The 19,806-nt window shown below is 60.3% G+C and overlaps 1 protein-coding gene and 1 pseudogene across 2 annotated transcripts; one reads left to right on the top strand and one right to left on the bottom strand.

The window, feature by feature from the left end:
* Window positions 1-5,537: 5,537 nt before the first annotated feature.
* Window positions 5,538-10,130, top strand: LOC146765728 (ammonium transporter Rh type A pseudogene; annotated as a pseudogene). The gene has a single exon (XR_014949668.1). The product of XR_014949668.1 is annotated as an ammonium transporter Rh type A pseudogene (transcript).
* A 3,657-nt stretch (window positions 10,131-13,787) lies between these two features.
* C20H20orf204 (chromosome 20 C20orf204 homolog) lies at window positions 13,788-19,345 on the bottom strand. Its single transcript, XM_085558194.1, has 5 exons — window positions 19,265-19,345; window positions 16,139-16,273; window positions 15,873-15,932; window positions 15,618-15,770; window positions 13,788-14,780 (listed from the first exon to the last, which is right to left on the bottom strand). The coding sequence occupies exons 1-5, from the start codon at window positions 19,265-19,267 to the stop codon at window positions 14,622-14,624; spliced, it is 510 nt and encodes a 169-aa protein (XP_085414320.1). The 5' UTR covers window positions 19,268-19,345; the 3' UTR covers window positions 13,788-14,621.
* Between the last annotated feature and the right edge of the window lie 461 nt (window positions 19,346-19,806).

Genomic DNA, 19,806 nt, shown 5'->3' with positions numbered 1-19,806 from the left:
AAGCACCAGCGGCAGGGCTGGGATGTGGATGCCGGTCCCCTGCCTGCCTTGCCTTCCCTGCCCACGAAGGGTTACAGCCAGCCCGGATTGCTCCGATTTCACCCTTCCATCTGCTGCTGGCCTTTTTGGTGGGTTTGAATTATTTTTCATAACAATGCTGTGATACTTTATATTCGGCACACCCCAGCTGAGGAATAGAAAGCGGGTCCGGGCTGGGAGCACCCGACCCAAAGGCAAAGGTCTTTGCAGTGCTTCCTAAAAGCTGGAAGCTGCCCCCTGCGGGCATGGGAGAGGGGCTGGGGTGGTGGCATCAACCCCGGGAGCTGGGGCTGCTGCCAGCACCCAGGGCTCCCCAGTCGGGCTTTGGTGGGGTCAGTTCTTCGTTTATTAATTGGTGGTGAAATTTAGGCAGGAGCCCCGCAGCGGGAAGGGGAAGGCAGCTGGAGCACCCCAGGGTCGGCGCTGGGAGCGGCTCGAGGTGGGGATCACCTTCCTGGAGTGTCCCTAACCTGGTGGGGACCCCGGCCGAGGGCACCGAGCGCGGCGGCTGCGAGGAGGAGCCCTTGGAGAGCGCCGGCGGTGGGGCGATGCCTGCGGACGGGACCCGCCGAGGAGGGCTGCCGCGGCCAGTGGAGCCAAATTTGGTGGCTGGGGGGGGGCGGCAGGGTGTGACGGGTCACCCTGGCAGAGGCTGAGACTCCTCCTCTGCGGGGAGGAGGACAAAGGATGGAAGCGGCTGCCCCGTTGCAACACATCCCCGGCGAGCACAATGGAAATGCCATCCTCCGTCTTGTGAAACAGGAACCTCATATGATCTCGCTGAAGGCTTGGGGACACTCTTGTAGGTCTGAGCGTGACGCTCCCCGGGTTCCTTTCTCTACCCGCAGGGGGATAGGGAGAGTGGGGAGTCCCCCAGAGCATCCCTGCCCTGGTGAGGACCGAACTGCCACCACTGTCCCTGTGGCACGCTGGACCCGCTGACAGGAGGAAGGTGATGCCCCGCCACTCACCCTGGGGCCAAAACACCCCCAGGTTCCCCCCCAGCCCCACCAAAACACCGTCGTACGGTTCCCCCACAGTCCTGCTGAGCATCTCCCTCCCACCCTCCTCGAGGACTCCTAAATAAACTTCGTTCTCCCTTTATGTTCTTGACCCCAGATTTAATTAGACCCCCGTTTCCTGCCTATATGAAAAATCACTTCCCCGAGCAGGTGGCTGCGATGCCGCGGGGGCTGTTGTTTTCTTTGGGGCGGAGGGGGGGAAAGGTGGTAAATGGGGGGAAGAGTTTGTTGTTTATTTTTATATTTACAAAGCGCAGCTTTTTCCTGGTGCCGGGCATCGGAAGAGTGGCAGGATGTGACCTTCATCCATCCCCTCGTCGCTCCCACAGTGCGGCCGCGAGCACCGCGGGCCGCCGCCGGCTTTGTCCCCCCGCGGCCGGCGGGCACCTCCCGCGCCGCCCCGCCGGCACCTGGCCCCGCCGGCACCGCTGCCCCCCAGCTGGGCCCCGCCGCTCACACTGGGAGAAAAAGGAAAATAGAAAACAAAACAAAACAAAAAATTTAGGAAAAAAAAATAATAGCAAGGTTGTCGGTTTCCTCTCTGGAAAACAAGCTGGAGCTGAGCGGGACAGCAGCGTGGGAAGGAGGGAGAGAGGGGTCCCCTTGAGTCCCCTGGGAGCGTCCCCTTCTTGGGGAGTGGCCTGGGCACGCTGCCTGCTCCTTCGCTCCGTGTGTGGGGCAAAGCAGCGTTTTCCGACCAGGCCTGGGGCAAACGAGCCCTGTTCAGCCGTGCTTGGGTCAAACACACCTTCGGCCCCATCCAGATGCAGTCCTGGCATAATCCGGGCCAGAAGGCAAGGAGGGGATGTGGAAAACATCTGGCTCCCTCACCCTGACGTGGTGGGGAGCACTCAGCAGGCAAGAGCCCACCCAAAGCCCCGCAGACCCGCAGAACGGGCGCTGCTCTCTGTCCCCATCGCTCGGAGCATCCCGATCCCTGCAGGCTCCAGCTGCGCGATCGCTGCGGGGCTGATCAGCAGAGCCAGCCCAGGTGTGGAGCTGGCAGTGCCCGGCCTCCCTGTGCCCAGGGAGGGATGGGTGAAGATGTAATGGAGTGAGATCTCCTTGTTTTCCTTCTTCCCACGGACTCCCCACCACGATTCCACAGCTCTCGGTCTGGGGAGGGACACGCTCCGGCCCCGGCCCCACCCGTTTGAGCAGATCAGAGGCTGTGCTGATAAAGCTGCAGGGGCAAACATCTGATGTGACCCCCAAACATCTGATGCGACCCCAAACATCTGATGTGACCCCCAAACATCTGATGCAACCCCAAACCAGCACTGGCACCCACTGGTTGTACTTGCTGGTGGCAAAGGAATTGCTGCAGGATTTTACAGGGACAAAGGGTCTGTCACCCCAGAGGGTCCCTCAGTGTGTCTGAGCTCCATGTGGAGTAGCCCAAGACCTCAGGACAGCTCTGTCAGGGCGCTTGAACAGGGGCTGGCACAGCTAATGCAAGCCCCCAATACCCTCCAGCACCACAGTGGCAAAGCTGAACACTGCCAGCAGGCACGGGGCTGGCATGTCCCAACCCCCTGGTCACAGCCCGGATCCTGGAGCAGGGGTAGTGCTAGAGCATGGCTTGGCACAGCGTGGAATGGCACAGCGTGGAATGGCACAGCATGGCACAGCACAGCATGGAATGGTGTGGCACAGTTTGATATGGCATGACACAGCACAGTATGGAATGGTGTGGCATGGCAAGCAGGGCACAGCGTGGCACAGCGTGGTGCATCACCAGGGCTACCCTTGCTCTCACAGAAATGCCACCCAAAGACACCAGTGCCTTCAGTCTCACCCTGGGCAAACATCCAGCAGCAGAAAAGGGGGTTCTTTAATTAATTTATCTTTAATTCCTCAGCATCCCCCATCCCACGAGCTGGTGAGCCCCCACCCTGCTCAGGACCCCAGGCAGGAGCAGGTGCAGCCCCAATGGGGTACAGCACCTACCAGCCCAGTACAGGGCACCCTAAAACCCTCTGGACCCCCACCCACAGACCCCCAGCAGGTGTGCTGGGCAGGGGGTGCACACCTGGGCACAGGTCTGGGTGTGCTCAGACCAGCACTGGCCAGCACAGTTGGTTATCCTCACATTTGGCATCAGCCGCTTCCATTGGGCTCCATAGGGGAGGGAGAGAGAAAAGGAAAACTCAGCTCAGGGCGATTTAATAAGTTCAGTGTTACGAGCTGGGGAAAAGCTGTGGAACACACAAGTGGTAACACAGGATTAATCTTTCCTTTAGTCTTGGGAATTATGTTTTCATTAATCCTAATTTTTCCAGATGTTTCACTCCTTATACCATGTTCTTCAAAGCCTCTGTGGCTGCAAATTCTAATGAAGCCATGAGAACATTTTAAAGAGAAAGATTCAAAGCTTAAATTGCTTCCTTTTTTTTTTTTTTTTTTCCTCTCCTTAGGATTTTCTTTTTTTTTTTTTTTTCTCCCCTCCCTCTTTTCCCCCCGGTTGGGCTGTCGGGGAGTGCATGCGTGTGCGGTCCCAGCGCCTCCACATGTTGTGTTACACAATGTGCTAACAAGATGGAGAAGGCCACTTTGGACCGCGTGATGCCGGGGTGACGTCTGTTGGGCTTTGTGTCCCCCCCACCCGGCAGGACCCGGCTGCGAGGGGCTGGGGAGGAGGGGGCTGGCCCCCTGCCCGCCGCCTGACAGCCGGCACCGGGGCCCGCGGGGTCACAGCTGCTCCGGAGCTCCGAGAACATTCCCGGTGATCGCTCCCGGCTCCTTCAGGCAGCAGGAGGATGGTGGTTGTAGGACCTAGGGAGGGGATGGAGCAGAGTCGGAGCTGCGCAGGTAGCCCGGCTCTCTGGTAGGGTCTTTAGGAAACGGGGAATTTTGGGGTGCTCCAGGCTGAAGGGAGCTGGGGTTAAAGAGCGATGCCCAGGTCGGGACTGCTGTCAGCAGCTTCTTCCCATCACACGGTGCTGCCCTGCAGGGATGAATTTGGAGCTCCATCAGCGGGTCCCCAGCACCCACCTGGGTGCCAGCGCATCACCACTGGGTGATGGGAGCACCCGGCCCCTCCACTGCCACAGCAGCGTTCCCAAACCTTGCTCCCCTTCGGGCTTCTCTCTCCATCCCCGGCCAGCCCGCCGAGCCGCAGGATCCAGCCGCCAGCGCCCGGTATCCCCTGCTGCCGGGAGCCCTCTCCGACTGACGCAGGAGGTCAGGCAAGATGATCGGAACAATCCTGCCGGCCTGCAGCACCCGGGATTCAGATCCATGGACTTATATGGCCTGCAGAACACGGTGGGAGCACGACCAACGTCTGGAAATCCAGATATGACTAGATCCCTTCATTAGTAATTTCTTGTACATGACTTTCTAGACCGTGGGGATTTGTTAAATTTGCAGGAGTGTTTCTCACAGTGCCATGGACTGGCTGCTGCCAGCATATATTGGCTCGGATCTGTCAGATCCTGTTGCCTTATATGACCCTCGGTTAATTCAGCTTTTCTTTGTATCCAGCCCTCAGCGGGGAACTCCTCCAGCAGTCCCAGCGTGGATCCTGCTAAAATGGTTCCCCAGTCCTCCTGCCATAAAACAACTGCCCCCCCCAGTGAAAGGGGGATGTGGGGGGTGGAATTCAATGCTCCCCTCCCTCCCTGCTGCCCAGGCCCTCGCCAGATGCTTCCTCCATCCCTTCTCCTTTGGTGCCAAGAGAAAACTCGGTGTGCCTGAAAATGTTACTGGAGGGATTGGACTTCTCCCCACAGGGACCGTGGCATCCCAATGGTGCACCCTGCACTCTGGGGTTAATCATTCGCTGCCTTCAGGGGTGCTCCAGGGCTGGGGGGGACTTTCACCTTCCCAGCGACCTCTTGGAATTTTGACCTTCTTTTATGGGTGCCATAAAGGTTATTTTTTAATCTGCAACTTGGCAGGGTTTCCCCCCCTCTCAGCTGCGGGGTCTTTGGTCTGGGGAGTACTTGGGCATCACTGCTTTTTGTGCCTCATCTGGTTCAGGAAGTGGAAAGGCTCACAGGATGGCTTTTCCCAAGGGAAGGGGATTGTGGTACCCAACAGCTCATCAAAGGAATGTGGTGTTGGTTGGCCCCGTGGATGTGGCAGAGGTGAGGAGCTGTGGATCACAGAGAATCCCAGAAGCCCAGAGAAACATCCCAAATCCTCAAGTGCTGCCAGAGCAAGATTTCCAAGTGGAAAAAGGCTGTGTGTCCAAGGACATCCTGCTGACCCTGCAATTCCCTATTGCTCACTGACGGAGCCGTGCCACCCCCTCAAGCACCCTGTCCCCAAGCACTGAGTCCAGCCCTGCACAGGAGCTTCCCCTGTGTCCCCAGCATCTCCTGACCCAACTCTGAGAGACCCCAGCCTCCTGGTGCCACATGCCTCTGCCCCTTGCCAGAGACGATGGCCAGATCCAGGAGAGCATTTATATCCCAAACTTCCCAATGTGCTCTTTGTCCTCTCCAGCAGATCTGGCAGTGCTGGGAAGGATGTATCCCTCCAGCATCTTCTTCATCCTCCTTGCAGGAGGCACTGAGCCATAACCTTGAAGTCTTCCAAGCACTGTATTTCTTAAAAGAGCTGATGAATAGCCTTTCCTTTCAGCATTTGATGTAACCACACCTTTAAAAAGCCCCAAATCAAAGCAGGAAGAGGCAGGCTGAGATGCTGTGCAGAGCAGGAGAGGGGCAAGCAGGCAGCACCCACCTCTAGCCACACTGAGAGGAGCCCAACTCCTGCTGACCCAGAGCCAAAATGCTTCCTCAGCTCTGTAAGAGCAGCCCAGCTCCTCCATCACTGGAGCATAACCTGCTTCAAGCATCTCCCTGGGTTTGTATCTCACCCACAATCAACCAAAGAGGTTTCACTGTACCAGGCCAGTAACTCTCCTTGAGAATCCCCTTGATGGGCTGGTGTGGTGTGCAAAGGGACACAGGAGGCGAGGAGTTGGGGGCTGAAATCCCCTTTCTTTGCCTTTTTTATACCAGCAACGGGTTGAGGAGGCTTTGCCTGCATCCCTTTGTCCTTCAGTGCCTGGTGGAGCTGGGAGCTGGCAGCACCCACAGGAGGTGGGTTGAGCTGTGCCCCTGTGCAGGCAGAGGCAGAAGCAATTGGAGCATCCTGCCTACTCACCCCATCCCATCCCATCCCATCCCATCCCATCCCATCCCATCCCAACCCAACCCAACCCAACCCAACCCATCCCCAGCCACCTCAGAGACAACAAAGATCCGAATGGCACCCTGAAGACCCCAGCCCCACATTTCCTTGGATGAGGGATCCCCATGGGAGCATCCACTGCTCTTAGTACCATCAGCCATGCAGCAGGGACATGTTAGGGGCAGACAAAGCATCCCAACTCCCATCCCAAAACCCCCACTGCTCCCACCACCCCTCTCTTGCTGTTGGCCATGGTTTGGGTGCAACACAGCCCTTCCTCACCCATCAAAGGCACTGCCTTCAAAGCGCCACCTCCTCCTCTCTGTTGCCCCCATTTCCAGCATCTCTGGGTTGAAAAATGGCCGGGGAGGGTTTGGCAGAGGAGCCTCGTGCAGATTATTCAACAATTGTTTCCCATTTTGCGCCCTCGCCTGCCTCATCCTCCAGTAACAATGACGAAGAGCGGCGCGGAGCCAGCGCCCGCGGCAGGGGTGTTGAGATCAGGGACAGCACAAAAATATCTCCTCTCTGGAACAAATATTTACCAACCCTTCTGCCTTTTGTTCTTGTGGTTCTCATATATTTTTTTTTTAATTTCTTTTTTTTTCCAGACATTCACTGGCAAAATGTCACACTAAGCAGCAACCCAGAAACTTCGGGGTAGCTGCTTGGCTGCTCTGGGCTTTGTTTTTCTCGCGCGCTAATTGTTAATGAATATCCAGCCATTTAAGCCAATGCAAACCTGTGAGAAAATGATCTTTTCGGCCCTGGCTTTGGAGCTTTGCAAAATCCAAGTGGTGGATAAGGAAAACGTGCATCATCCCGCAGAATGGGGTGGTGGCAGTGCCAGGGCCATCCTGGAGTGGAACGTGGCAGAGCCAGAGTGGGAGCTGCCGCTGTCTGAGCTGCCAGCATCACTCCAGGGTTGCAGCAGGGAGGTCCTCATTCCTGGATGGGGATGAGTTCAACAGGAGTGAGTGCCGTGGTACCCTCATACCTGGCCAGCTCCTCACCAAACTCCTTCTCCCTCATCTGCCCCACCACAGGTTTTTCTTGTTTCCCTTCAAAATCATAATGCCTCTCATGTCCACTTTTATGGCGGCCAAACAAGAACATGTGGTTATTTTATGGGTGTTGTGTTTAAAGAAGGGAGGGGCAAACCCCTCATCTTCTGGAACATAAACTTAGATCTTTGGTTAACAATTAACTGTGGCCATAAAACCCCTGATGTAGGAGCAAGTGGAGCTCACCCCAGAAGCGCTGCTGGGCTGTCACCTCACACCACTGCCCTGCTGACCACTGACTACCATCCCCTCCTGCCCCCTCAGGATGGCTGTGCCATCCTCCACCTATCCTCGTCACCTCCTGCCCCTCTTCCTGGGGCTTTTCCAGGGTGCCCTGCTCCTCTTCTTTGCCCTCTTCGTCATCTATGATGAGCCCTCGGCGCAGGCAGAGGATACCAACTTGGTGGCCAACCAGGTCTACAGAACCTTCCCTTTCTTCCAGGACATCCAGGTGATGCTGGTGGTGGGGCTGGGACTCCTGCTGACCTTCCTGCCCCGCTACGGGTTCAGTGCCCTCACCCACAACTTCCTCCTGCTCAACTTCTCCATGCAGTGGGCGCTGGTGCTGCAGGGCCTGCTCCACCACTTCCACCATGGCCAGATCCACCTGGACCTCCACAAACTCCTCATCTCTGAGTTCGCTGCTGTGACAGTGCTCATCTCCGTGGGGGCCATCCTGGGGAGGGCCAGCCCCTGCCAGCTGCTCATCATGGCCACCTGTGAGATCCCCAGCTACCTCGCCAGCGAGTGGGTCATTGTCACCTGTCTGGGCGTTCTGGATGTGGGCGGCACCATCACGATCCACGTCTTCTCCTGCTATTTCGGCCTTGGTGTGTCCAAGGCTCTGTTCAAGGCAACACAGCAGCCACTGCACCCCAAGGAGACCCCAACAACCAGCTCTGACCTCATGTCCCTGGTGGGGACACTCATCCTCTGGGTTTTCTGGCCCAGCTTCGTGGCTGTCCTCTGCCAACCAGGCGATGCCCAGCACCGTGCCATCCTAAACACCCTCCTGGCCATGAGTTCCGGTGCCATAACCACCGTGGTGGCCTCCAGCCTACTGGAGAGGGACGGCAAGCTCAGCCCCGGCCACCTGCAGAACGGCAGCCTGGCCGGCGGGGTGGCCATCGGCGTGGTGGCCGACATGGCCATGCCACCAGTGGCCGCCCTTGCCCTGGGCAGCCTCTCGGCCGTGGTGTGTGTCCTCGGCTTCAGGTTCCTCACCGCGCTCCTGCGGAGGAAACTCGCGCTCCACGACCAGTGCGGCATCCACAACCTCCACGGCTTGCCCGGCATCCTCGGCGCCGCAGCCAGCGTCGCGGCCGTCCTGGTGGCATCCGAGGACACCTCCGGCTCCCAGCCCTCTCAGCTGTCTCCCGCTGGGGGCAATGGCAGCGAGGTGGTGCAGGGGCGGTGGGGGGGCCGGCAGGCGCTGTGCCAGGCGGCGGGGCTGGCGGTGGCCATCGGCGCCTCGCTGCTCGCCGGGCTGCTCACCGGTGCCGCCCTCGGGCTGCCCTGCCTGGCCCGGCCGCCCGAGCGGCTCTGCTTCGACGACTCGCTGTATTTTAAGATCCAGGATCAGGCTGAGAGCCCGGGGCCAGACAGCAGCGCTGAGGAAGGAGCCCTGGCTCTGAAGGAGCAGGTTTAGGCAGTGGCGTTCGTGCAGCAGCAGGGAGGGCCAGGGACTGTTACCGGCAGGATCAGCAGGCTTGAGACGCTGCCTGCACTCGCTCCGGCCCCATGCCATGGATGCCGGCATAGCTGGGTCAGCACCGTAGCACTGGTCACCTCTCCGTCCTCCCACCCTGCAGCTGCAACCCCCGTCCCGTGTCCCAGTGGTCCCAGCATCCGCTCATTCCCGGCAGCAGCCAGAGAAACGACCTGCCCTGTCTCCCCAGGATGGTTAATAGCCCCGACGAGCGCAGACGGCCGCTCTGCAGGGCACTGGCTTCGGCTGCTTCGCTCCCAGCGAGCGGCTTCACCCTCAGTGCTCACCCCGACCCTCAGCTCCAGAGTCCCCTGCCCACAACGGGCAGCACTGGCGGAGGCTGCCAGGTCAGGCCACAGCTACAGGAAAGGAACTCAGCATCCACTGCCCGGAACGTGGAACTGCAGCAGCAAGGAGATGGCTCCGAGCAAAGTCTCTACAGGTTTTTGATAACCTGAACTGGGCAATTCACCCTCCAGGAGAGTTTGCAAAGGGAAGCGCCAACCTTTTTTACCACTAGCGCAGCAACGAGGATGCAGCCCGAGCACAAAGAGGAGCCTCGGAAAGAGCCAGGACGCAGGAGGCACCCGCAGCCGCAGCACCCTCATCCCACCCCGAAGCTGGAGCTGGGAAAGCTGCGCCAGCATCCCAGGAAGAGCAGTGGCCCCATCCCATCCCACCACGGGCAGCGAGCCGCTTCCACCCTGCGGAGGACAAAGCCTGCGGTCCACGGCTGGCATGCGGCAGGCTGGGAGCGCGGGGCCGCATCCTGCCCGGAGAGCGAGGCTGTGATTCACATCCCCCCGCCGTGAATCACCGCTGCCCCTGCGCCCCCACGGGTCCCGCTGCTGCCGAGACAATGCGGGCCATGCTCGCGGGCTCCCGAGGGGGCCGAGACCACCGAGCCCCCCAGCGCTGGCTGCAGGAGCGGGGGGCTGGCGGCGAGGTTGGGGGTCCCCAACCCTGAGCGGGTGGGAGAGGGGCTGGATCCCTTCCACCCGGTGCAGCCCCAGGCGGAGCCAACACCAAGAGGGAGAGAGGCTGGGGAATTCGCCCTCCAATAATCACAAACAGGCTTGGGGGGCCGGGCGTGTTTGGTTAATTGTTAGAATAAAATATTGCCGAGCTCTGACAAAGAAATCCTGCCCCGCAGCCCGGCGCGGCCGAACAATGGGCTCCGGCGCAGGATGCTGCGGGCTGAGCAGTGGGGCCAGGGGCTTTGGGGGCGGGAGGCAGCTCGGTTCCCCCTTCCCCAAACGAGCCCCAGAAGCCACTCATCTTCTTGGCAGCTCAGTGTGGATGTGTCCCACGGCGGTGTGGAGCCACCGGAGCGGGGACCGGCCCGGCCCCTCAGCAGTGCCCGGCTCCCGCTGGGGGAGAGCCGCCGGGACCGGCACCCGCCCGGGGAGCCGCGATCGCATCGGGCCAAACCGGCAGCGCCCACCTCGAGGCCTGCGGGTTCCGATGGCAGCCCCGGCACGGGGAGAGGGGCACGGGGTCAGCGGCACCGGGGGCTGAGAGACCCTGTCGGGAAGCAGCCGTGGAGAGGAGCCCCATGCACAAGCGTTCACACACCTGAAATCACACACACGTGTGTGCACAGCCCTGCACACATTCACAACACCCCAGGCGTGTGCCCAGACACACATGTATACACACACACACACAGTGTGCTCACGCACATACACATATGTGCACACACACGTACATGTGATGCACGGGCACACATGCACACACACATCTGTGCACACACATCCCAGCACTCGCTCACATCCACACGCAGGCACGGTCCCGAGGCTGCGAACCTCTTGCTGTCGGAGACAGCGGAGCAGCCGCTTTCCAGCATCTCCCAGCCCTTCCCGGCGAGGATGAGGACGCAGGCTCCCGCTGAGCAGCCCGCGGCACCCAGTAGGGGAGCGAGCAATGAGGGCGCAGGGAGGGAAGCACACCCGGAGCCGGGCCTGGGCACACCCCGCCTCCCGGCTGGCATGTCCTGGCACGGGCACCCTGGCACGCCGCGGCACAATCTGGTCGGCAGATGCTCCAAAAACAAGCAAGAGGCCCAAGAAATGATGGGGGCGGGGGGTCAGCGCTTTCCCACTGCCCACAGGGGCTTGGGCGCCTGGTGACCCACGGCCAGGGGTGCTGGGACCCACCTGGGTCATGGCACGGCTCCATCAGCCCCAGTCCCCGCCACCCCTCCTCCCTGAGACCCTCTGCGCTGTTCTGCCTCTGGGTGTGCTGCCCAGAGCTCCCCGCTCCTCCAAATCAGTCTCTCTCCAAAGGATGGAGCAGTCAGATATTTTGCAGAGCCTCCAGCGTTTATCACACTGTAAATCTGGGCTTTCAGCAGCTTCACGAAGCTGCAGGGAGATGGGAGAGAACAAAATGCTGCTCTGCTCCATCAGACACAGCCTGAGTGTGCCAGGGCTGCCAGGGGTTGGGTCCCCAGTCCTGCTGCAGAGAGAGTGAAGATTGAAGCAGAGGGCTTATGTGGGCAAGGGTCCCGCAGAGCCAAGAGGGGCTGCTGGCAGCCCAAGATGGTGATAGCTCAGGGACAGCTGCATTTCAGTGGGACACTGGTGGTGAGGAGGGCTGAAACATGCTTCTGTGGAACCACAGCAGCCCCTGTCCCCCAGTATGGACCCCTGGCAAAGCTCCCCACACACAGTTCTCAGGCACACCCTGGTGTGGACCCGCAGCACAGCACCTGGGCATTGCACCCCTGTACAGGCCCTGGGCTGCACCCCACTCTGATCCCCCCTCACTGTCCCCCAGAACAGTGCCCCCCGCGCTGGGCTCTGCTGGCCTCTGAGCTTAGCCCCAAGCCGGGCTGGGATGCAGCCCACTGGTCCTGGCAAGGAGCACCAGCCCCCATCCTCGCCCCTGTCCCTGTCCCCGCAGCCACTCCACCAACCCCCAGCTCCCAGCGGGACCCTGCTGGGATTGCAAAACAAGCGGGGAGGGGAGGAAGCAGAGATTGTGCTGCTCGCACAGTGCTCGGATGCATCTGGCAGAGCGAGCACAGGGCACAGGGCAGGGTCTGGGCCAGGAGCCCCCAGCCCCTGCATCCCCTCAGCTCCAGCACCCGTGTGCAGCCTGTGCGGCCGCAGTGAGGAGGGATTTGCACAAAGGCTCACAGGGACCCCGGGCAAGGCAGGGGCTGGCTGGGCTCTGAGCTGCTGCCAAGTGCCTGGCACAGCACGGGGGGACTGGGGGGCCTTGGCAGCAGCTGGAGCCACATCAGAGCGGCCCCCCCGGAGCAGCCGGGAGCGCGCGGTGCTGCCCTCGAAGGAAATGCTCTCACTCCCATGTGCTGCACACTTGGGTTCGCCTCGCTGCTATTTTTATTTGACTTTTCAGGGCCTGTTTCCTTTTTCCGGCTGTTTTTGCCGTGATTCCACCATCACAACGACCTCGTTTTTCCCCCTCCCTCCCTGTTGCTTCTTCCTTCACTCTTTCCTTCCTTTCCATGCACTCATGCCCACTGGCACACCAGGTTCCCAGCAGCAGCTGCCTGTGAGTGAAGGGTAGTAAAGGGAGGTGGGTTTTGCTCTGGTTTATCTGGGAAGGTGCTGACAGGTCACTGGAGGGGGACTTTGCTCCAGCCTTGATAAAGAGAAGGGCTGTGAGTCACTCTGTCCCAAGCCATCATCCCGATCCTGCTGGTGCTTGAGCTGTCAGGTCCTGCTGTGGCCCCCTGCCACATCCACGGGATATCAAGTGTCAATAGGGCTATTTTGGGATGCTAGTGGTTTGTGGAGGGATGGTGGTTGGGATAAGGGAGGAGGAATAAGAAAAAAACCTAGGAACTGAACCAGTGCAAAACCTCCTGCGGGGGCAGCAGAAAGGGCAGTGCTGGCTCCCGAGGAGGAGGATGGAGCTGAGAGGAAGGAGCCCAGGCACTATGGGGCCAGCCAGGGGGGAGCACAGCACCAGGAGGCCTCTGGCATTGGGATGTGCTGAGCTGTGGCTCCCTGGATGGCCCCTGGTGCCAGGCAGAGAGCATCTTCCAGGGACCCCACAAGAGCAGCATCCCCAGGCTGCACCCCCAGCTCTGAGCCCCGAACCAGGGTCCCTGTCCTGCCCCATCAAATCAACCAGTCCTGCCTGCACCCTGCTCCAGCCAGGGACTCTGATGTGCCCAGGGCAGGGAGGGCTCTCACCCACCCACCCCTGCTTATGAAGCCCTCCCAGCGCCTCCCAGCCCAATTCCCAGAGGCAGGGGGTGGGCAAGAACCCCTGAGCATCCCTTGCCTTTCCCTCCCTGAATCCCCCGTTCGTAATTTGAACTCCCAAAAACCCTCAGGGAAAGCCGCCCCCCACCTCCTCCGGGGAATGAGGGGGTACCCCACTCACTGGCAGCGCTCAGTGCCCCCCTGGGCACAGCCCTGCCCGGACCGGGCTCGGTGGCCGAGGCTCAGCGGGGACGAGCCCGGCGATGCTGGTGCGGCCACGGGAACGCACGGCGCGGGCTCCGCTCAGCACACACAGCCCGCTGCTGCCATCTCGTGTCCTCCACAGCCCCCCAGCGCCGCGACAGCCACGCGGGCAGGCGGCCTGGGGAAACTGAGGCAGGGGCACACTGCAGGCCCTCCTAGCTGTCGCTCCTTCCAAAAAAGCAGCGCCTGGTTTCCACACCAGGGATGCAGATAGAGTGAGCAGAGGAAGGATGTCGCTGTGCCCTCCACTGCTGCGGGCTTCTGCCTGGGCTTCCACGGGCCCAGCACCATGGCCAGACCCAGCACTGTGCCAGCTCCATCCGCAGCACAAGAGCCCCTGGATCACCAGATAAAGCACCCAAAGTACTTCCAGGGAAGAAGAGGTTTTATTTCTGGCTTCCCAGAGGCTGTTTGCCACCCAACAAAGCAGTGGAGGCCACAAGCAGAGTGCTGGCAGAGCACAATGACAAGGGAGAATGCCCTGACAAAGGAGGATGCCCTTCACTTCACCTCACCCCACCATTCCCTCCGTGCTGGGGCACCCACAGTGCCAAGAAGCTGGGTCCCTCCACAGTGCTGCCTGTCACCAAGACTGAGCCTTGGCCTCAAGCCCCCACACTGCCTGGCATTTTTGGATATCAGAACCCTCCAGGCTTCCCCAGGTGCCCAATGATGCACCTTTTCTTCCCTGTCCGCTGTGGGTGCCCGGCTGCTCTGCACATCCCAGCAGAGCCTCAGGGACGCCTGTCCCCATGCACAGCTCAAATAACCTCAGAGCCTTGCAGATGCACTGTGGCCTCACTTCCAACAGAGCCCCCAGAGCCATGGCCCCACATGTCCTCTTTCTGCCCCAAAACACACCCATTGTCCTCAAGAGAGCAGCAGGTGCTGCAGGGCCGGGAGCGAGCAAGAATCCACACCTCACCTTCTCTTTTGTGCTCTTTCCCTTCTTCTCAGTGTTTCTGGTGTTCCAGGTGTCTGCCACAGCCATCCCATAGCACACCAACCTGCCAGCCCCAGCCAGGGGTGGTGGCTCCGGTGCCTGGGAGCCGCTTGGAGCAGGAGGATGAATTCAGCTTGGGCATCTGCTGGCAGCAACCTCTCCGCCCTCAGGGCTGAGTTTGTCCCAGGTTCCCAAAGGAGCCACCGGCAGCCCTGGAGCTGGAGCAGCACATCCCCGCGGCGTGCGGCGAGGGCGTCCCTACGAGTCCCAGGGCGCCTGGCGGGGTGCGTGCAGGGCATTGAGCTTCTCCCAGCAGGTCGCCAGCCTCTCCGCCTTCCTGCCGATCTCCCGCAGCCGCTTCCTCCTGCGGGCGGCTGCCCCGCGCCGCGCCGGGGCCGCGCCGGTGCGCGCTGGGCTCTGCGCTCCGTGCGCCGGGGGAGGCGGCAGAAATCCCCCCCACATCACAGACACATTAGTCAGGGACAAAAGGCACCAAGGCTCTGCACGGCTGAAGTGGCCAAACTGCCTATGGCCACGGCATGGACATGGTCTCAGGTCCCCAAGGGTCCCCAAAGGTGGCTGCCCCTGTCTGAGCTGCCCACGGACACCAGGTAAGATCTCCAGAGCAGCAGCAGCAGCTCCATCCCACACCAGCAGAGCTCAGGCAGGGTTGTCCCCAGCCGATGTCCCCAGTGGCAGTGACAGGGAGGACAGTCCCAGCCCTGTGCCAGGGTCAGGCAAAGCTGGGAGCTCATGCTCTGCTGCCCTTGGTTTTCCCTGTTGGTTGCTGCCACAGGGATCCTCCTGGATGAGGTTTCCCCAGCAGAGCTTTGGAGAAGCCAGAGGAACCCAGACCAGCCCTTAGGGGAGAAATCCCAATTCTTGCCTATGAGCACTCAGGATAAAGAGCAGGACAGGGTGAATGCACCCACAGGGTGCCCATCCCACCAGGACAAGGCCTTGTGTTCCCCTCAGCCATGGCATCATGGCACATGTGGAAAAACCCACTTGGGAGCCAGTGGCAAAACCCCACCAGCCTGGCCCACAATGCCACAACTGAACTTCCCTCCCTTGGTTATTCTGAAGCTCCCAGGGATGGATGTGCAATCAGCATTCCCCAGCTCCTGGAGTGAAGCAGGCAGAGCCTGGAGACTCCTCATGGGCAGCCAGGAGAGCACAAAACAGGGCAAGCTCTACCCACAGCCCTGGGAACGGGGAATCACTGATGTGGCTGGGAAGGAGAAGGCTTCCTACCTTGCTGATTTTCCTGCAGTTCTCCCGGAGCACGAAGTTGGTGTTCCTGGCCACCCTCCAGACCGCCAGCTCCTCGGGGCCCTGCGGGGTGCCAGCCCCCACCTCCCGCAGGGACATGCTGATGTTGTAGATAGACAGCAGGATCTTCTGGTCCTGCAGAGGAGAAGCACAGGGCCCGGGCAGGGAGGGAGGCTCCGTGGCTCCCTGGGGGCTCAGCCCACGCGATGCCCCAGCCCCGGCTCCCTCCGTGCTCACCTTGTCCGAGCGACAAGCGGGCCCGGCCCTCCCGCTCCTGTACGACCCAGTCAGGTTTCTCTGGAGAAATAAAGCAAGAAGATCCAGCAGCTCACAGGATGGGCGCTTCCCACTTGGAGCAAGGATCCCCCAGTTAAACACAACCCTTCCCCAGCACTGCTGGCAAAGCAGCCAGCTCCATATGAAGCTTCCCTCCCCACATCCCTCACCAGGGCTGCACCCAGGGTGCAAGTCTGGGCCCCAGGCAGAGCCCTGCCTCGGCTCACCAGGTTCTGGATCTCATGGAAGATGACGGCGCGGTACTGCCGGAGGATTTTGGCGATGCTGCACCTCCTGCCTCTGCTCAGCACGGCCACCAGCAGGAGCAGCAGAACAGCACAGGAGAGAGCCCGGGGGAAAATCTGCCAGGGAAGGGCTCAGAGTCAGCTGGGGATTAAGGAACGTTCTGGGCTCTGCCTTCAATCCCTAGCCAGAAGCTCCATTGGACCTGTACCTGAAGATGCAACATGTGATGGAGGAGCCTCAACTGTCTCCTCTCCCAAAAAACATCCTCCCAGATCTCCCCCTGGGGCAAAGCCCTTGGGAAACTGCTCCAGCTTCAGCCCAGCCCAGCAGCACTGCCCATGGCACACACAGAGCTCTCTCTCGTGCCAGCAGGTGGGTTCTTGGCACAGAGCTATGCCAGGGGCCTGTGTCAGTCTGTGGGGCTCATCCCTGAGCTCTCTGTCCCAACATGGTTCCACTAGATCCCCACTTTGTGCCATTTCAAGGCCAGAGAACCTCAGCACCAAAACCCAAGGGGAGCAGAGAGGGAGGTGCTGTGCTCCTTGGAGAGGAGCTGGAGCAGGAGCTGCCTGGTCCTCAACAGTAACATCCACACCTCAGCTCAAATGGATCCAAATACCCTCCAGAGGATGCTCCCACACTTCTGCTGTATGGATGGAACTAATACAGCATTTTTCCAGCTTCCTGCAGCTCAGGCTCATCCCAGGCTTGAGGGTTTCACCACAAGCAGCACAAGCATCTGCTCTCACCAGCACATCCCAGCTGCTGCTGAGCCTCCTGGCTCCAAACCTCCAACAGCCCCGTGCTGGCCCCTGCAGAGCGGGGAACCCCAAGTGCTGACACCTGAGCTGGCAGAGGGGCACAGGGAGGGGGTGGATGGACCCTCCGAGGCAGGGATGAATCCCACAGCTTTGAAGAAAAGCCAGCACAAGCTCAAGTGACCAGGATTGGGGATATTTGAGCAGCCCAGCAGCAGCAGAGTGAGGATGGCGAGCTCAAAATCTGTTCCAGGAAAGGAACCCAACAGCTCAACACGTCTCCACATTCTGAGTGATGGCACAGCCTTGGGGCCCCATCCTGGCATTTCTATCATTTCACATTTTCAGGAAAAGTCCCCCCCAAACACAACCCCCTCCCAAACAACCCTCATGCTGCAGGTGTCAGGTCTGGGCAGGCAGAAAGCAGCTCATCTCCTTCCAACTATGCAACCCCTGTGCTGCAGCCAAAGCGAGGGGGAAGGGGCCACAGCTCTGCCTGCAGCCTGTGCCTGCTGCTCCCCACCCCAGCTCAGGGGTCACTGCCTTCCCCACCACATCTGCACTTGCTCTTCTGCTCCAAGAAGCCAGAAGGAAGAATTTCCCTCACTGAATTCCAAGCCCAGGCACACTCCATCTGTCCTCTTTGGTGAGAACCTGGGGGCTTTATTGGTAAAATCCATACCTGCTCTGTGCTCCCTACTTAACCCTGAGCTGGACCTGGCTCCAAAAGGGTAAGGAAACCTTTTCCCATCCTTTTGCAGCTCAATGGGAGTGATGGAGGCATAACATGAGGCAAAAGTCAACACAACACAGTTCTGGGAACACAAGGACACAACCATCACCTCAGAGCATGGGCACATGCAAAGAGAGGAGCAAACCCAGGTATAACCAGCGGAAATCCCACCAGGCTCTTCAGCATCCCTCATTACCACACACCTTCCAGCAGAGCTGTGCTGAGCTCCACCTGGGAGCTGGGAAGGGCAGGGAAAAGCCTCTTTGTGCTGCTAGCTTTGCTCCCTGCAAACCACTGAGAGATCTTGCCCCAGAGGTGATTAAGTAGAGAGCCAAGGGTATAATCAAAGGAGAGCACTGCTTCCATGAGGACACCCTGACCAAAGTCTAAGGGTTGCTCCCCAGAAGTCTCCTCTGCCAGGAAGGCAAGGCTGTGCAATTTCACCATGAAAATGGGAATGACTTCCCCGAAGTGCTTTATTAAACTGGGACCCAGTTTCAGGAGAAAGCACATCATTTCCAGCATTCCAAGATGGCCAAGCCTGGGCTCAGTGCTCAGCCCAGATGGAAGTGCAGAGTAGTCCAGGGAACAGCCAGGGCAGGAGGTCAGTAGGTGCTGTAGGTGCTTCCTCCCACCATGGAAAGCAGGAAAGCAGCAGTGACAAGAGAGGGATGCAGGGAGACTGAGGTGGCAAATCCTCCTCCTGACTTCTCCTCTTTCAGGATGGAGGAGAGCAAATTCAGCAGCTGATTTAGGGTTATTCCTTCTGCCTTTGCCCCCATCCCACAGCAACAAGCTGCAGGCAGGTGGCACATCCCTTCCTAGGGCAGAGCTGGCAGTGACGGAGCAGCCTCGGGAAGGAGCAGCCTTGGGAAGCGTGGGTGCAGGACAGGCACAGCTAATCTCATCCTCACGCTAATCCTCCAGCAAATACCAGGAGATAAGGGGAATCACCACTGTTGATAGAGCAGCTCCTGCTGGCACTCCTGCCAGTCCCAGCCAGCAGGGCAGCAAGGGGCAATTCCTGCTGCCAGCCTGGGAACCCCACCGGGGTCACCAGGTCCTTCCAGCCAGACAGACTCTGTCCCTGACTCCCTCCTACCCAAAGGGACTCTGTCACCACCCAGAGCCCCAAGGCAGGGACAGACCCTCCGTTCTCTACCTCAGGACCAGCCAGATCCAAGCCCCATCCCAGTGAGGTCTAAGCCTCATCCCAGACACAGCAGCCTGATCCCAGCTGGACCAGCTTCCCCAGCCAGACCCAAGCCCCTTCCTCACGGGCTCCCAGCTCTGTCCCATCGCGACCCTTCTAAAGATCCAAGTCCCATTTGGACCCAGCCCAGCCCCATTCCAGCTGCTCCAAGCCCTTTCCCAAGTGGTCTGGCCCCATCCCGAGCAGTCCGACCCCCTTCCCGGACAGACCGGCCCCTCTCCCGGCGGATCCAAGCCTCATCTCAGGAGAACCAGTCACCTCCCGACAGGTCCCAAGTCCCAGCCCGGGCGAGCCGAGCCCATCCCGCAGCGCGGCGGGCTCCGGAGGGTCAGCGGGCTGCGGGGAGGGTGTCCGGAGCAGAGGCAGGGGTCCCGGGGCGAAGGGGGTGTCCCGGCGCACTCACCATGGAGCCCCGCGGGCGCGGCCCCCGCGGCGGTCCCGGGGAGCCCGGTCCGGCCCCGTCCCGGCCGCGGTTTGAACTTGGCTCCACGGTGGGAGGGGACGGGCCCGGCCCCGCGGGGCGGCCCCGGCCCCCCCGGCCGCGCAGAGCCGTGCCCGGCCGGCGGGGCCGGGTGCGAGAGGGAGCCCTGCCCCCGAGGGAGCCCCTGCTCGCACCCACCCGCGGGTTACAACCCACGCGTGTCCCTCGCCCGGAGCTGCACGCCGTGCGGCAAACCCCCGCGGTTTCTATTTCTGTTGGCGTGGGGCGATTCTTTCACTCTGCACTCACAGACCGCAGTGGGTGGACACCGACAGCGGCACCGACCCACGGCAGAAGTGACTGTCCAGGGTGAGACCCCCAAAATATCAACACGAAGAGTGTCCTAGTGCTTCCAACCAAAGCCCTCTCCTCCTCCCCCTCTGCATTTTGTACCTAACCCCGAGCCCAGGCACAGAAATTGCCCTGACTTGATTCCTATCAATTTTGGGAAAAACTGAACTGAC

The sequence above is a fragment of the Lonchura striata genome, chromosome 20, assembly GCF_050655825.1.
Source record: "Lonchura striata isolate lonStrDom1 chromosome 20, ASM5065582v1, whole genome shotgun sequence".
NCBI lineage: Eukaryota > Metazoa > Chordata > Aves > Passeriformes > Estrildidae > Lonchura > Lonchura striata.
This window is presented reverse-complemented; position numbering and strand designations above follow the sequence as displayed.